At 46.8% G+C, this 18512-nt stretch overlaps 1 protein-coding gene across 2 annotated transcripts in view; it reads left to right on the top strand.

The window, feature by feature from the left end:
- LOC144731833 (protein FAM135A-like) overlaps positions 1-18512 on the top strand; it is a 54818-nt gene that overhangs the window by 17735 nt on the left and 18571 nt on the right. For both annotated transcript variants that reach the window (XM_078613111.1, XM_078613119.1), the window contains exons 4-14: positions 352-494; positions 1820-1890; positions 3448-3621; positions 6606-6732; positions 7937-8090; positions 10269-10349; positions 11420-11469; positions 12003-12158; positions 12830-12903; positions 15319-15473; positions 17901-18189. In XM_078613111.1, coding sequence (XP_078469237.1) covers positions 352-494; positions 1820-1890; positions 3448-3621; positions 6606-6732; positions 7937-8090; positions 10269-10349; positions 11420-11469; positions 12003-12158; positions 12830-12903; positions 15319-15473; positions 17901-18189 — 1474 coding nt within the window. The remainder of the gene's footprint in view (positions 1-351; positions 495-1819; positions 1891-3447; positions 3622-6605; positions 6733-7936; positions 8091-10268; positions 10350-11419; positions 11470-12002; positions 12159-12829; positions 12904-15318; positions 15474-17900; positions 18190-18512) is intronic.

Consider the following 18512-nt stretch of genomic DNA (forward strand, 5'->3'; position numbering starts at 1 on the left):
AACATTCAGGGTTTCAGCGCAATCGTCCTCGCTGCGTTTCAACATCGCGGAGTAGCACTGATTTCGGATTTATTGGTACCCCAATTGCGGAGTTAAGTACACCCCTGGAAAAAAAATGTCCCAGAAATAAAATATTTAATTGCCTCGGCCATTTTGTAATATTTGGTACCCCGGGGTACCGCCATAAAGATCATCTCCTCCTATACCTTGGTCCTGCAGCCACGCTGGACTGCGCTGTCAAAAATAAGTCTGAACGTTGCCCTCTTGGTCCCGAGCTCGTTCCTGTCCGTCCGTGATGCGATTCTTAAAAACGTGCTCCATCCCTCTCCGTTTTCTTTCTGCCACACACAGGAGGGGACCCGGTGTCACAGGCCACGGTGTTAGGCCCCGCCTCCGTGTCCAGCCGCACCTTCCAGATCCTGTACAAGAGCGAGGAGGTTGTGCTCGGTGACGTGGTGCTGTTCAAAGCGCACGTGCTGCTCGACGCACGCCGGGTGAGTCGATAGGCCGATGGCGCGCTACGTCTTCCGTGTGCCTTATGTAAATACCGCAGGTGCGATAGCTGTTGCGGGCAGTGCGGTACGTGTATGTATGTTGAATATCTTTCGCACCATACGTAGCCAACCATGTTAATCCCAAGTGCGGGGGAAGGAAAACAAACATAAACACAAAAAACAGTTCTAAAGAAATTAGTTTTCAATCCATATAAAATATTGCATATCCCCAGTGGCTTCAGAATATTGGAAGGAAGACCGTTCCAGACGGCCGCAGAAACGCATCTAAAAACGCGCGATGCGGTGACCGTCTTTGTTCGCTGGCTAGCCAAAAGCCGCGGTGAGAATGACCGGCGTTTGCATGATGGTGGTTTATGCCCCTTGATGAGATCACCATGGTATTGTGGTTCATTTATTGCTCATTTGTGGCAAGCACTTTGTGTGTAATGAGTGCAGTAAATTCTATTCTTGTTCTGCTCCTCCACCCCACCTTCAACCCACGCTGATGACCAGTGTGGTGAAGTATGGTCAAATATACCCTGTGGCCCGCAAGATGTGTCGGTCTCAAGCCAGCAATAGATTCAGAAAACCGGGCCGTATGCGTACATATGTAACACCATATATTCATACCACTTTAAATTCTGAATGTACCAGAAGAACAAAAGACAGAATCCATACGTGACCCTGTATTGCATATTGTCTGCTTATTTATTTCGTTATTTATTATCTTCACAATGGCCCTAAACGACTTTTTGTGTTGAGTATCATCTAGTTTTGCATTGAACTTGAATCCATATCTAACAGAGAGGGTTATTGTCCGTTAACAACTGAAAGTTTAAATTTTTATTTAAAGCTTTCGTGACTGCAGGGATTCATATTCTTGATTCTTTCGGTAAAGTCACGTAGAAGGGAAATAATAAAATAATTAAAAATATTAAACAATACAATTCTCACGACGTTTCGACAGCAACACACGCAATCATCAGTCGAAACGTCGCGATAATTTTATTGTTTTATATTTTTATTATTTTATTATTTCCCTTCTACGTGACTTTACCGAAAGAACCAAGAATATATCTGGCAGTTTACCAACATTAGTTCAAGTTAGCCTAGCCTGACTGCCGATGAGGCAATGAATGTCCTGACTGGTCCAGAGTTTGGCTGTGAGGAACCAGTGCTGCTGAAATTGTACACTCCCAGAAGGCCCCTGTGGCTGATGGGATGTGTGCAAAATAGTTTGTTTTGTAGAAGGACAGAAATGGGCGGGAGACTAAATGTGTGCGTGTTTATGTCGGAACGGTATTTTTAAAATTTGTCGTGTGCAGATGGAGGAGTCCCTTGCGGAAGTTGACTTTCAGCTCATATTGGAACTGTGTTTCACCGACACAAACTGCGTGTGAGTCATCTCCCTTGCAACATTTTCCCGCCCCCCAACAAAACAAAAGACCACCGCACACGTGCACCACACAGACACCATAAAGATGCGTGTACACAAATGTACAGCAACTGGGTTCGTAACTGCGCCAAGGGGGGGGGTGTTGAGTTTTCAACGGGTTTTAACATTGTGCGTACAAATAGACGAAACTCATAAATATGTAGCGACACTCGACACAGCCGTCTTCAACAATAGGAGTCTTTATGTCCTTAGACACGAGATATGATTCCCTTCACTCCAAGCGTCTTGTGCTCTCACATTTTCCCCTCATATATTCCTCAAGCCCATTTCTTGAAGCTTCCTTGATCCACTTTCCCTCCAGCCAATCACCTTCAACTTTCTCTCACGGACCCCAGCCGACCTCACTGTTAATCAGCCTCCGTTTCCCGCTCTTTACATTTTACATTTCTCCTCCAATCCCTTAAATTCACCTGCCTCTAACCAATCTCCTTTCAGGCCCATTAAGTACCAATCAGAGGGCTTGTTTTTACTTGCTGATTATCCGTGTCGCCTAGTGTCCACACCGTCAGGTGAGTATCGTTGGTAGTGATACGATCTCTACAAATATAACCTGCAAGATACATGAATCGAGAGCAGGAGCCCCGCAACTCGATATCATCAAGGGAGAACACGAGCTGCTCCCTTGAGTTCCGGAAGACTGCTCGCAGCATGCGGCATGAAACGTCGGACATCGTGCCAAACAACACGCGGTGAAACCCAAAAACACATCGGAGAGCTACACAGCACACCCGTTGAAACCTACGTAATAGGAACAGCAAGCAATTTGATTTTATATATCATCCAAGCACATCCTGCATCTTAAGATTTTGTACAGGTAGGAGACCCCACACATCAAGAAGACCCCGAAGAGAGGAAACACATATTTGGAGGAGAGTGAGTGAAGCGTCAGGGGATTGCATGACACATGGTGAAAGGAACAGACGATATGGTAACGTCAGTTGAACACGTAGGCCTTCACGAACAATATTATTCATAATAATGTGTTTTGGGTTAGATCACGTTATTTATAAATGTGTCATAATCCTCCACCACCCGACACGGCCAAACAGTAAAAAATGTGTCACGTTTACAAAGGACAAAATAATTCACTACTTTAGCCCACCGGTGTGTTGAAGAGTGAATCAACATCATTTAAAATTTGAGTAGTACGACGTTTCGCTGGTAATTACATCCAGCTTCATCGGGCGATTTGCCAGCATGGTGAGGCTCTCCTCTTGCTCCCGGTCTTAAATAGAGCAGCAGCAGGGTGACGTCATCATTTAATTTATTCAGGTGCAGAGAGGGGGAAGGTATTGTAATTATATAATAGATTGGTAATCATTCAATTGTTATTCATTGGTATTTGTTTCCCTTATAAGGAATTGTAAATTTATTATATATTTTATTTATTTAATAATACGCTCGATATAGTAACGTGCTTAGCTCGCACTCGCACCGTTTCCCGTCGCTGCTTCTTAGCGAAGTTGGCGCACTTGCTGTGTGCGTGCGATGCTGCAGGCAAGACGGCTGGAACCTGATGCAGCCCATGAGCACCCGCACGCTGGCACTGCACGTGAGCGCGGGCCGTGGCCTGCACCAGCACCGGCCCGTCATGTTTGACTACTTCCACCTGGCGGTGGCGTCGCTGTCCGTGCACGGCTCACTCGTCGCCCTGCACCATCCACTCGTCAGGTGCGACTCCCCGGGGCCCATCCGTATGTCCGACCGTAATTCCGTCTTGTCAGCCTATCCGTCGCTGCAAATGGTTTTCAGTCCATTGTTTTTTCTGTTCAGTCCGTCCATCCATCACTCTGTTCATTGATGCGTCGTTCTTTGATGTAGTGATTTGTCCGTCCAATCCATTCATCCATCCATCATTCCATGTGATGGTGCATCAGTTCTTTTGTCCGTTGATCTGTCCCATCAGTCTGAAGCAGAATCTTTATTTAGGCCGGAGGAATCCCATGAGCTATTTTTCACAGATGTCCAGTTGGGGCAGGTCGGCAAGTTACAACAAACAATACAAAAAAACCTAAATGATAGGAGTGCAAAGTAGAGAAAAGGTAAGCATTGTCACGAAAAGGAAATAACTAAATATGAATAAGTACGCAAATCAAAATTGCACAAGTACACAAATCCCTGCTGATTTTGTAACACTAAATGCAAGCTTGGCCACGGCGGCAAAACGACAACAAAAACATTCCCATACCACACCAAGACAACCCACAGTCCCTCAATAAAATTGCAGTCTGTCCATCGGTCCATCCGATGGTGCGTCGATCTACGGGTCCCTCCGTCGTTTTGTTCATCCGGCTGTCAAGCTGTTTACCTGTCGAGACAGTCCATCCACCTGGCCGTCCGTTCGTCCATTGCTGTGTCGGTCTTTAGTCCATCGATTGGTCTTCAGTCCATCCATCAGTAGGGTCATCCATCAATCCGTCCATCCAGCCGTCTGTGCATTCATTGTGCCACAGTGCAGTGACTGGCTACTCATGCATTATTAAACATTTTGATATGAAACACTGTTAACAAATTGCATATTAAACTTGATCATAGCCGTTTATATTAATTGTATTTTAAGTTGTCATTAAGATTGACTGTTGAGCAGCTTAAACAATGACGTTTTGAAATAGAAAATGCAGGGTTTAAGTGTGCAAGCTTCTGCCGTCTAAAGCATTATTAAACATTAATATGTGAAACAATCTTGACCTCATACATGTGAAGCTTAATCTTAGATTGTCACGTTCATTATATTCAAATTTAAAGATTCAGATCTTCTTGTTGAGCAGCTTCTACAACAATGTAATTTTAAGACGGAAAATGATTGGACTGTCTTGGCCGGTGTGTACAAGCACGAAACATCTCAACATGTTCGCCATTCACACTGCCCTACAACAACAAAATAACAGTCTACTAACCTTCGATGCAATCACCAATTTTCAGAGTAAGGAGAGCAGAGAGTTTGATTTAAAGTTATACTTCACACTTTAAAATGTGTTGTCTAGAAAAACGTCTGGGCTGTAATCCGATTATCCAAGTTGTATGTATGTTGACCTTCTTTCTCACCCTTTGGTTCTTTCGGTAAAGTCACGTAGAAATGAAATAAAATAAACTATTTTGTTATTTATATTCCTGCAGTCACGAAAGCTTCAAATCGAGTTTCTTTCTCACTATACAGAGCGAACCGTGCTAGACGGAGGTGCGATTACTCACCGACGTGGCTACTCTGTTCATTATCTATTGACTATTGGGTAGATTATGCGACTAATCGGATAACATGAAAACTATTAATAACAGGACCCTGCGGGGTGGGCTGGTAGGAATAATACTTAGTACCGGTACAGGGATATCGACCGGGTATAGAGGAGTTAAAGAAAAAATTACTGTATTCTAGTGTTTAAAGTTTCGCCGTGAGGCGCCGGAAGCGACGGCCATCTTGTTTATTTCACAGATCGCAGGGGGAGCGGGCGGCCATCTTGTCGGACAGGGTCATGCCAAGTGTTTGCAGTAGAGGGCGATGTTGATACACGGACGGACGGACAGACGGACGGACGGACGGACGGACGATATAATCTATTGGTGGTCTGGTCCACTTCGTTCCTACCAGTAAAAAGCCCCTCTATTCCACTGCACAGGAGGTGATGTATGTACGTATGTTAAACTTTCGCACGATACATAGCCAACCGTGCTAATCGGGAGGGTGTGATGGGCAGTGGTTGGTGATGCCATCGGCATCATCAGCCTTGTCACGCTGGCCAAGCCCAACGGGGTTTCCCACCTTCACGAGACAGGATGTTGGGGCGGCCACAATTTTTAAGAAGGCCTGAGTAAAAATGCGGTCGATTACAATTACTCGGTTGACAAATGGACATCATCGACTGATCATCCCAGATATGTTACTTCTCAATTGGTGATTCATTGTGAGAAATTAAGTTAGGTGTGCATCGTCTGCTTCGCAGCGGGCGTTAATGATCCCGAGACGTCTTTCGATAAAGTGAGGCCATGCGTACTTGCGTCATGGTCGAAATATGCCAAATTCATTCGGAAAAGCCAACATAGCATCATCAACCCCTTCTATGAAACTAATGGAGAATATGCCCAACAAGTTTGGGGAGAGCGCCTTCTCATACGCTGGGCCGTGCTAATTGGAGGTGTGATTAGCACAGCAACTGCGTGCCAAGAAAAATTCAAATATTTTTCGGAAACTTGTAATGTCTTTTCTTTTTGACCTGGCTTTCGATTTATTTACTCAGAATTCATCATGTAATGCACCACGCGTCAGTATTGTAAGCAGCGCAATAATTGTAACGTTCGTGTTTCGTATATTTGTCGAACGGCGTCTTCGTGATAGCCTTGCTTCATAACGATGATCTTCACTCATTTTCAGAGGGGGGCTCACTTTTGCCGATAAGACATTATCAGTGTGAGGGCTGCCACACCGCCTGCACTCAGTGTTTTCACATTTGTGTATTGTCGGGGGCCACACGTCAGAGGCCGCACTCAAAGCCCACCAGAGGCTGTCACTGGCCCACGAGCCTTGCAATGAAGAACACTGCGTTGTAAGAATGGTGGGAATGCCAAATGTACTCGTAATTTGATTCGATCGTGATTATACGAAAAGGCACGGTAGTTAGCAACGCTTACCCCCCCCCACCCCCGCCTCGTCTCTCCGCCAGCTTCCCGCGGCAGGTGAAATCGTGGCTCGGACGGAGCTCGCAGACGTTGCCGGCGCGAGACTGCGACATCCCGGCGCCGGAGATGGTGCTGTTCGGCAGCGGATACAGCAGCCAGGGCTCCCCCAACGTCAGTGGCCCCGTGCGTGTGTGTGTGTGTACGCTAAGCCTCAGCCGGAATCTCTCACCCATGCATCTCTGTACTTTGATATTTCCCCCAACGAATCCAGGCAAGCACCTGCGAATAAATGTTTTTTTCTCAAGTTCAGCAAGTTGATTCAATCCGGTCACCAGTGACTGCACGTAACATTTGGTTCTGCACTGAACCCTTTTCCATTCTGGGACGTCTGTAAGTTGCAGGGTGGGTGTCCCGTTCGCCGCTGAATCTTGGAACGTGCAAGTGGTTGGTGTTCATTTTATTTAAAGAGGCGTAACGCCACTGTTTTTAACGACACTGTACTCACCGCTGGGAACTGTAGGGACACGACCGCGTCATTGGAATGGGAAAGGGTGAATTTGGCAAAAATTCCACCTTTGAATTCAAATATTGGTTTGACCTGTCTTGTGACAAACATTGTTGTTGTACAGAACCAGTGGGAAAGTGCTGCCATCTGCTGTGTGGGACCAAAGGTCACTTTTCAGAGATCTGAGGTCACTCTGCAAATGGTTGTGCTGCTGCTGTGCTATAGATTAACATGGATACTTCCATCTCATTCTGTGGCACGCCAATAGACTCGAACCATGCGCCTCCCCTGTGCATGCAGCTTTCCTGACTCTAGATAAGAGTGATTAATACCACCGCTATCATCGCTGTCATCATCATCATCCTCCTCCTTCTCACCCTCTTTCCTTTTAATTTCGGTCTTCATTGCACCTTTGCACATTAAATACATTTTGGAGGACTGGATGTACACACCCCCAACCCCTTCCCTCCCCTAAAAATACCACGTCCCCCGAACGTTTCTCCTACGTGAGTCGGGCTGTGGGCCCAACCCCCTTCCCTCTCTCCTGCCCAGTGGGTACCTGGCCTCGGGCTTGTCGTCCGCAGAACATCTGTACCCCTCCCCTCCCCCGCGCTCTACCTGTCGCTCAATCTTTGTACCGTGCTGTCGTGGGTGGGGCGGTGAGCCCAATCTACCCCCCACCCCTTCACCAAGCCCTGCCTCTCCAATCTCGGGCTTTTGCTCGCGTAATTTCTGCCCTCTTGTGATGGCTGCTATGTACCGGGCTCGCGTTCAGTTGAAACGATTATTTGACAACAAATAAACCGGCGCCTGGATGTCACCGTGGGTGTGTGTGTGTGTGCGCACGCGTGTCGGCGCGGTGTGGAGCAGGGCGGGAGCCTGGTGGTGCCGGAGAGCTGCCTGCAGCACGCGCACGAGTTCCACCGCGCCGCGTGCGCCGCCCTGCTCGCGTCGTACCGCGCGCTCTTCAACCACTGCGCCGCGCTGCAGCACGACGTGCCCAGCCTCCAGCTGCCCGCCCAGGGTAAGGCCCCCGGGTCGCTCCCCCACCTTCCCCCCCAGGTCGTTGTGGTCGAGCTGCCACGAAAGCCAGCGGGGAGGCCTTTTGTATTTAGTTCGTCCCCCCCCCCTGCACCTCCAATTAGTACGGGGCAAACGAAGTTCAGCGTACATACATGCATACAGCGGAAAGTGGCCGTAATAGTAAATAAAGCAAAACAAACGTTATACGCTTTTTACATGCGCACATGGTCAATTGTCAGAAAAAAATGATCAAATACAGACGGACACGAGCTGGTGTGAGTGTCTTTGGAAAATCTGAGCTCGATAATGAAAAGCAATTAAAGCAATGTGCCTAAAGAGGAAAGTTTTTTTTATCAGTATGTGTTACTTGCTATGGAATAAATGTTGAAAAGTGCGCACAGAAGCACGGAGAGGTGCACGCTAGGACTTACACCGAGAGATAGCTATCGGAACACGTAACTTCGAAGACAAATGTAGAACAGTTAGAGGAACCATACCGTTGGTAAAAGTGGGCTTGTACAGGAGATGTCCGCTAGAAGGGATGATGGCCAAGTCGAACACTAGAGTGGCAGCCAAAGCAGAAAGCGTATATCAGAGCAGGTGGCATCTAAGCGGATTAGTTCCCTGAATTCTATATAACAGATCAGTGTGTATGACATTAGAATGACTCGTGCACATACGTATGCTGCTTCCTTCTGCATGCCGCTTACTTATGGTGTCAACAGTATTCCGAACTGAGTATTATTGGATTACCAGAAATGTATAACATATAAAGCTACGTATATTTGAGAGGAGAGACGCGGTCTGTAGGCTTGATTTAAGCTTGAGATAGATTTAGCAGTATCGCCTGCAAAGTGGATACTTGTTTTAGACAGGAGAAGCAAGAAAGAGGAAGTGAGATATTGTGCCGAGGTTCAGTTGTCATGTCAAAGGATAAATTACATCGCTCGGGTAATTCAGACGGCTATGGCCCTTCCCTGGGTTTCTGTGAGCTGAACAGACCTTGCATCGTCGTACTGTTTGCAACAGGTATGAATTGTAACGATTGAAATTGTTCATACTGATCTGTATATAATGTGTGTGTGCGTGTGACATCACGGTATGCATTGCATTGCCACGTTTTTTTCCCCTTCCTCGTGCGTTTCTCAAATTGTGTTTTACATCTTATCCCCTTGATTTTGTTTGAATGATTCACGGCACCTTATTTAAATTTAACAATTATTTTGTGATGCTACCAAGTTGGTGCACAGGTAAATAACCTGCTGTGAAGAAGGTCCATTGCCTGAAACGTCACTTAAATATTTTTTCTGAATTGACAAATGGGAGTGTCTAATTTAAATTACATGACTAGAACATTGCTAATGCATAACTAGCACTTGAAATGATTATTTTGATTGTCCGGGATTTCTTAATTATTTCCGCACAAGAAAATTGTAGGCATGCATAAAATGAATGATGACATTCACATATTGAATACCATACATATTTAACAAGTCAGTAGAAGTGATGCTCAAGGAATCATGCTGTTGTACAAGTGTTAGGTTAAGTGGTTTTAATACAATAATAGTTCCAGCTATCATCATTGTGCTTCGCAGAACAATGTCTCCAAATAAATTCGGCAAATAATACCGTATCCTGCAGATTATAGACGCTCCAGATGGTAAGACGCACTTGTCACCGGCCACCATAGAAGCCAGTGGCCTAAGAGCAGCACAGACTGCATTTTAGTTTCTTGTTTAGGGTCTTTCCGGAAGCGGGAACGCATAGGTTTTTTCGCCCAAGAGTCCCACACGACACTTCAGCGGATGAAAAGTGTTCCGTTGGATTCCCGTTAACCGCCTTCGATCCTCCGAAACTTCACATGGGCTTATATTTAAAGCCTGCGTGGTCAGGGAAATCTTGAATTGTCAATGAGTGGGAGTGACGGTTAATGTGACGTTTAATTAATAACTTACACATTAACGGTGCTAAAACAGCATCACATTGAATCACTCAATAGACAGATGTACCGGGAATCGATTGTGTAGAAATCGAACACCGGTGTCGTCAACAGTTACTCCCCCCCCCTCGCCCTAACCCCCAACCTCCCCGCCCTAACCCCCCGGCCGTATTTTAACACTAACGCTAGCCCAGGCGGGTTGACAGCGTGGCGTGTGTGTGCCGTCGTGCGTGCGGCCAGCCATCGCCAGCATTCAGGGGCTGTACTCGCTTCTGGTGCAGACGCAGAATCCTGCTCCGTACAGCCCTCAGCTACGCATAGGTACGTCTGCGCGTCCGTCCGTCTGCTTGCAGAAGCAAGCAACACTCGTCAAGAGTTCAAACAAAGAGAACAAAGCAGTTCATTCGAGGAATCCCGTTCACTTACAACAAATTCAGATTTCTTCGGTGTAATTAAACTAAACACTTGTTTTATTTTACCAGGTGAGGCCCACTGAGCTATATTCTTATTTTTCAGAAGCGACCTGGCCACAAATGATGGCTCGACAAAGGGGATCACGTATAAATTTATAGCAGCCAAATTCTCTCAACTCATGTTGATTTTAAATGTGGAGGGAAAAACCCGGAGGACCCGGAAAAAAAAATCATACGACCACTGGGAGAACATGCAAACTCCAAATATTAGGTGTCAGGTTTTAAATCAAACCCACGACCTTCTGTATATCGGGCGAGGTAGTTAACATCTCGCCACCACGCAGCCCATTTACCAACACCATCATCAGCAGTGATCAGTCCACTTTTGGACAAAAGCCTCCCCAAGTGGTTGCCATCTGTCACGGTGCTACGATCTAACGATCCACTCAGCACACAAGCTGTTCTCGTCACGTCACCTCTTCCTTCCTCAGTCACTTGCAACTCTGATGCTTTAAATAAAGCGTCAACATTTTCAAGTGCTTTTTGAATGAAAAGGGCATCCCCTGTTAATCTGCTATAGTGTTTTTAACGTTTGCCCAATGGCCAAACAATTAAAATAGTGCCTTTTTTGTTTGTATCGTAAATAAACTATTAAGTCTGTTTTAATAATAAGTAACCCGCCCATGGTCTTTTTAGAAGTTACTCAATTTTAACTCGTGATGTTTATTTACAAATCACCTCTTTGCTGTATGTTTTATTTGTTCACCAACAACGACACAATGTGCAGTATTTCCATTCTCCATTATGTTTGTTCGTGTAATTTTTATTGCCATTTTCACCGATCTCATTGAACGTTCTTCCGAGCAGTGCTTACCTGGTTGTAATGGAGATGGCATTTTATAAATCATTTGTTCTGGAAGGCGCAGACTCTGCGGCCGGTGTCACGATTTTGAAGCGAGTTGTCTTTTTACTCCACAGAGAAATGTGATGTCTCCACCAAGCTCTCACAGCTGTGCTCACACGTACAGGTGAGAAGACCAGCTAGCGGGCCCCTTTAAAGAGGGCGCGCAGTGTTTCCAGCACCTTCCCTATGTGTACATATTCGCATGCCTCCGTACACTTGTGCATGTGGGGCCATGTGTGTGTGTGTGTGCACATGTATGCACATCCGTGTTTGTGTATGCATGCGTGTGTCTGCGTGTCTGTGTATGCACAGGCACGCGGTAGTGTAGCAGTTAGCACGCTGCGCTACGAATCCGGCGACCCGAGTTTGATTCCCGCTCACGGCCAACACCAGTGACGAATTATCTGTACCGGCCCTGGGCCTACCCTAGGCCGACTCTGCCTCAAATGAGTACCTTGTGCGGTGTGTGAATATCGCCACTGGGGAGACACCCATCCCCTCGTGTGCCATGCCAGGCCTTCGTAGGGTGTTCGCTAACTGTGCTTTCCCCACCCGTCTATTAAGGCTATACGGGGGGGGATCTTTATCTTTATAACACGCTTACACATACGCGCGTGTCTGCATCTGCATGCGCTTGCTCCTTGCAAACGGACCCAGGGCCTGACCAGTGCGGAGGAGCTGGTGGAGGCCATCACAGTGGACCTGGCCCAGCTCTGCTCGCTGCTCATGGCGCTCTGGGCGCAGTTCCTGCAGAGCGTCGCCCTGCGCCCCGACGTCACCGGCCACCTCGCCTGTGAGCACCACCACTCGCGGGTGAGCGGGGCCGGTGGAACTTGCGCGCGTTCGATACATTTCTTGTTGCGCTAGCGACGGTCGCCGCGATGAGGCTACGGCGATGCGTCGTGCGATTATAACGTAACGTCCGAATGCGTCTCGCCTCGCCGGTTCTCGTAAGCTACGTTGGGTTTAAACTCGGACGGTGCTTTGTTGGGTGAACACCGTGAATAAGTGACGCAAATGATTATTTTGAACCGCGACTAAGAGGTTGTCATGGTTTCTGGGAGTACGTGGGCAGTATACAGCAAACTATTGTTGTACTGTCCTTTCTATCCTCCCACGTCTACGCTTCCCTCTTTCACCAACCCTCACCGGCAAGTTTGCTGAAGTAGTAGCACCCTTGACCCACACGGTGTGGGGAGGCCCTCGTTAAGCAGTGGATTTACAGAGGCCTGTGCGTTTACACGCAGCGCCGTGATGATGAATTTTAACAGGCTTCGAGTTTATTTTGATTTACCAGGCGAGAAGTCGAGCGCTACCAGGAGGGGACCTTGATTACTCCTCTAGTTTGTTGTCCCCCACACCTCCGACGAGCACGGTTAGCTACGTACGGTGCGAAAGAAATTCAACAAACTGCTGCTGTACGATTACCCAGCTGGAGTAATAGAGCTCGCAGGCTAACGTCGGATAACTGTTTTGCCCTTCAGGTTCGCAGGTTTTCGGAGGCGTTTTTCTGCATGGAGCACCCCCTGCAGTCAGCGCTCACTTACCAGGAGATGCAGTAAGGGCAGCAGCCTTCGTCAGGCACTGACCACACGCACGGGTTTTGTTAACTTTTGTTTTGCTGTAACAGTACAGCGAATGCGTTTGCAAACCGTGAGGCAGTGTTGACCTCTGCTTGAGAATCATTGAATGTTGTGAGCCAAGCACTCTGTCTTGTTGGGCAATGTTTCAAGAGAGTGTACAACGATTTAATATGTGTATTCAGACATGTAGAGGCTTTGATGTTAATTTAGTTTCCACTGTTGATTTCTCCATATTGATTTAATGTGGTATCTATAAAATCGAAACAGCCTTTTATGTATGTAATCTGAATGCAGCATCACGTCACTTATCCGATTCACCAGGGAAGACAGTGGCAACCACGGTGGCGAGATAACTACCTCGCCTCGTATACAGGAGGTCGTGGGTTCCATCCCAACCCTGACACCTGTATATTTGGAGTTTGAATGTTATTCCTGTGTTCGTGTGGATTTTTCTCTGGGTCCTCCAGTTTCCCCCTCCACATTTAGAATCCACGTATTTGGTTGATATCCATTTCCACGTGATAAGCCACTTCGTTGAGCTATGATTTGTGGCCAGGTCGCTTCTGAAAAAGAGCTATATAGCTCAGTGGGCCTTACCTGGTAAAGTAGAAATTATTTAATAGTTTTAGTTGAGGCGGCGGTTATATAAAGAGATGAGATTTGTGAACACCTAGAAAAAAATTATACAGGTACACCACCATGTGCAACGACGTGAGTGGACAATGTAAGATCGAAGAGAGCTGGGAAACCTCCACAATGACGAAGCTGCGGGGGTGACCCTTGTATTGTGAGAGATTAGCATGTCAATGTAAGGTCGTAGAGCCACTGCCACGTCAAGGAAAACGAGCAACGGTGGCTGTGTTAGTGAGACATTTAACCGGTTAATGTAGAGGCATTTTATAACCTGTTAATGTAACACCAGAGAGTCGAAAATAACTACTAAACATCACAGCCAGTTATGACTTAACCTGATTAATAACGTCCTTCCAATGATTGCTCAGTTTGTAGCCATCTTCTCGGTTGAATTTGTGTCTGTTTATATATCTGGATGGCTTCATGAACGAATCGTTGCCGATAGCCAGTGGGTTTGCAGAGTCTTGGAAAAATCAATTTCGTGTGTGCCCACCACGTTAAAATAATGATCAGCCACGGCTGAGGTATTGGTCCTACCGTGTTTCAGATCTGCCTTATGTTCACGAACACGGTCCGAGACATGTCGCTTAGTTTCCCCAGTGTAACTACTGCCGCAGACACAGCTTAGTTTGTAGACGCCGGGGTATTGCATGTCAGGGATCACATCCTTTACAGATGGGATCAGATCACGAATTTTACGTACTGTGTTGAATCGAACCTGGATCTTGTGTTTGCTCATGATCTTGGAAATCTTTTTGGTGACCCCTGCTATGTATGGCAAGGTGATGGTTTTGATTGGTTCCTCAGATGGTTCCTTCCCAACGGTTGTGGCGATAGCTTTACGGATTGTGTAGTCTGAATGTCCATGCATCTTGAGGGCTTGGTGTACGTGTTCCAGTTCACTGGCTCGGTGGTGATGGTCAGAAATACATCGAGCTCTATGGTGTAGAGTTTTCATGCGGGAATTCTTCTGGGATTGATGGTGGTGGGAGTCAGGTTTTAGGTAGGCATCCGTATGGGTGGCTTTCCTGTAGACAGTGTCCCATTGAGCCATCTGGTCTCTTTTCGATTAAAACATCCAGGAATGGTAACTTGCCATCCTTTTCCACCTCCATGGTGAATTTGATGGCTGGGTGTATGGAATTGATGTGGTTGAATAATTGGTCCAGAGCTGGTAGGCCATGTGGCCAGATGACGAACGTGTCCTCTATGTACTTCTTCCAAAAGGAAGGACTATTGCTTGCGTTGCGATCGAAACGTCGTGATATTTTTATTATTTTTCCTATCTACATGGCTTTACCGAAAGACCCAAAGAATATGAATTCCTGCAGTCACGAAAGCTTTAAGTCAAGATGTGACTGGACAAATCTAAATAAAGAGCAAACTGCTATAAACATTGGGAAGTCGCTTTTCCTTAATTGTAGCAGTAAGCAAATGTACGCGAGATGAGAAATACATGAACGTATGTAAAGAAGTCGTATTTGCGAGTGCCTATTGAAAATGACAGTTGCACCATGCAGAAACACTGCGCTAGGTGTGGGCTGTTAATTGGTCGGGGCGGATACGTGACAGTCGAATGTGTGACGCCGTACTGAATATACTCGCCTGTGTGCGCGGGTCTAGTGCTGTGTGTAAACATCGCCACTCGGGAGACAAACGCGGCCGGGCGTTTGTCGTGCCGGCCTTCATCGGTGCTCGCTGACAGCCCTCGCTCCTACAGTCTGTTAATGTTATACGGGTGGTCTTTGTCTTTGTAGTGCACAAAGCCACGCATACATTGCCTCGGTGGTTAAGAACTCCCCGTACCTGAGCAGCCTGCCCAACCTTCCCCTCGAGTGCCTGGAGCTGGATGGGGACTTCACTTCACTGCCCATCATATTTGAGGACCGGTACCTTCACTCCGTGACCCAAGGTGAGACACCAGTAGTGTGTGCTGATGAAAACCACCTCCCTGCTCCTCCTGAACCGTTCCTCCAGATAAACGTTCACGTAAGAACTCTCTCATAATCAACGATTTTTGGGTTTAGATCGCGTTATTTATAAATGTGTCGTAACCCTCCACCACCCGACACGGCCAATCAGTAAAAAAGTGTCACGTTGACAAAAGACAAATAGTTCACTGCTTTAGCCCACCGGTGTGTTGAAGCGTGAAACCACAACATTTACAATTTGAGTACGACGTTTCGCTGGTAATTGCATCCAGCATCATCGGGCAATTCGCCAGAATGGTGAGGCTCTGCTGTGTCTCCCGTTCTTATATAGAGCAGCAGCAGGGTGACGTCATCATTAACTCATTAACTCATCAGGTGCAAAGATTTGAGGGGGGGGTTATTGTAATTATATACTTGATTAGTAATAAGGCTATTGTTACGATGCGAGTTGTAGATTAGTAATCATTTGGAATGTGTTCTATTGTGATTATGCTACATTAATAATCAGTTAGTGCTTGTTTCCCTTATAAGGAATTGTAATGCATCTATTAAATAAGATGCATTACAATTCCTTATAAGGGAAACAAGCACTAACTGATTATTAATGTAGCATAATCACAATAGAACACATTCCAAATGATTACTAATCTACAACTCGCATCGTAACAATAGCCTTATTACTAATCAAGTATATAATTACAATAACCCCCCCCTCAAATCTTTGCACCTGATGAGTTAATGAGTTAATGATGACGTCACCCTGCTGCTGCTCTATATAAGAACGGGAGACACAGCAGAGCCTCACCATTCTGGCGAATTGCCCGATGATGCTGGATGCAATTACCAGCGAAACGTCGTACTCAAATTGTAAATGTTGTGGTTTCACGCTTCAACACACCGGTGGGCTAAAGCAGTGAACTATTTGTCTTTTGTCAACGTGACACTTTTTTACTGATTGGCCGTGTCGGGTGGTGGAGGGTTACGACACATTTATAAATAACGCGATCTAAACCCAAAAATCGTTGATTATGACAAAAATCGTTGATTATGCACAAATCTTGGCTCAGGAGATTGTAATTTTCGGGGGTTTCACACTCGCCGCTGTAGACAGAGGAGTGGGTGCTTTGCACTGCATCGGTTTAGTGTTTTTTTATTTCATTGCAGCTGCTCCTTAGCGATCGAGGAGTGTCAAGCTCTCGCAGGCCCGAGCCCTGAGATGTGTTCAGCGAAGCAGGGCTTCAGCAATTGGCCGGTGGCCAGAAACCATTCCACCGGCTGCACGAGATTGGCATTCGCTGAAGATTTATTTGTGGGGGAAAAAAAAATCGGTAATGCATAGAGCGGCAGTTGATGGTCCATTACGGCTTATTCAGCTGGGTGTGTTAAGTGCAAGTGCCATTAGGAAGATGGGTAGAGGGGCAGAGAGGACGAAAGCAAGGTCTCTCTGCTGTTTATTTCAGCGAGCAGTGGATGAACAACCAGGTTCAGCATTCTTGCTCGCCCATATTACTGATTGTGCACCTATGAGCTGTTATGGATTTACACTAAGCATCCATAAAGTTTCAAGTGATATCGACTCTCCTGTTCAATTCATAGGATATGTCGAACGTTGTTGTCCACACGCTAAAGTTTATTGGAATTTTTATTTTTCGATTTAAAGCTTTCGTGACTGCAGGGATTCATCTTCTTGGTTCTTTCGGTAAAGTCACGTAGAAGGGAAATAATAAAATAATAAAATACAATTCTCACGACGTTTCGGCCACAACACAAGCAGCCGTCCTCAGGTGAAGACAGAGCTGTCTGAAAGACAGCGCTCCAATGAACACTGCTAAGCTTGGCAGCGTATTTTAAGCTGGGTGGGAGGAGAAGAGCGCCTTGACAAAGGAGTTTACATATCAACAGAAGAATTTAGCATTGAATAAGCTGTGTTAATGTGAGAGAATTAGCAGGATGTTAAAGTCAGAAATTAGCATGTAACTGGGAGATTAGCATGATGTTAATGTGAGAATTGGAATTACCATCCTTTTACTCTATGACGTGGGTGGCATGGTGGCATTGCTCTCTGAAGCCAGATGATCTGCGTTCGACTCCCGGCCGTGGCTAGCATCAGTGGCGACTGTAATCACACTCTGCACTGACCAGCACTTTAAACGATCCCCGCAAGACTGACACTGTGTGAAGGCCTTGATCCAGCAGTCGATCGACAAAGGGCTGTCATTTATTATTTTACGCTTCTCCGTTGTTTTTGGGAGCAACGCTATGAAGTGCGATCTCTAACTACGTCGGTCAGTCTTTCTCTCCACCCTGTGCAAACGAGTCGAAGCGCTTGCCAATCCCGCCGGTCGGAGCTAAGTGTTTTAAGCGCCGCCGCTGCCATTTTCCAAATTCTCTTCTTTTTTCTTCTGGAGACGCTGGGATGGACCTTGCGGACGCCTCCATCTCCTGGAAGGAGGTGCGGGAGAATGCACGCCGCTCTTCCTTCACCATCAAGATCGAGCGGCCTGAGAACCGCGAGCAGCGCCGTACCACTTCCTTCTCGGGCGGCTCTCCCCGTTCCGCCGCCCGCCAGCGGTCACCCAAGCTTGGTGGCGGCACCGGAGGAGGAGGAGGCGACAGCCGGGCCCCGGTGGAGCCACGTGACGCCACCGACGGCGTCGTGAGGGCGAGGCAGCGCAAGGCGGACGAGCTCGGCGCCAGGTTGGTGCCATCTCTGCTCCCATGTTCCCAATACGATGACGATAGTATAACAATTTTATTTTCACACGTGCAAGTCTCCCAAAATGTACACATTTAATGATCGCAACTCGTAGGCGCGGAGCCATGCGCAAGAGTTTGCCGTACGCTCATCAGAAAAGATGTTGCCATCAGCTGCTTCCTGAATGCACATGACGGGACGGGATGGCCTTGGACGAAATAAAATCATGGACAGTGCCAAACCAACCATTTGCTTCCAAAGCACAGGATCACCGGCATGCGCCATTACACCCAGCTCAATGGATATTGGTTATTTCTTTGTTTTT

This window comes from Lampetra planeri, chromosome 2, assembly GCF_965212315.1.
Source record: "Lampetra planeri chromosome 2, kcLamPlan1.2.h2, whole genome shotgun sequence".
NCBI lineage: Eukaryota > Metazoa > Chordata > Hyperoartia > Petromyzontiformes > Petromyzontidae > Lampetra > Lampetra planeri.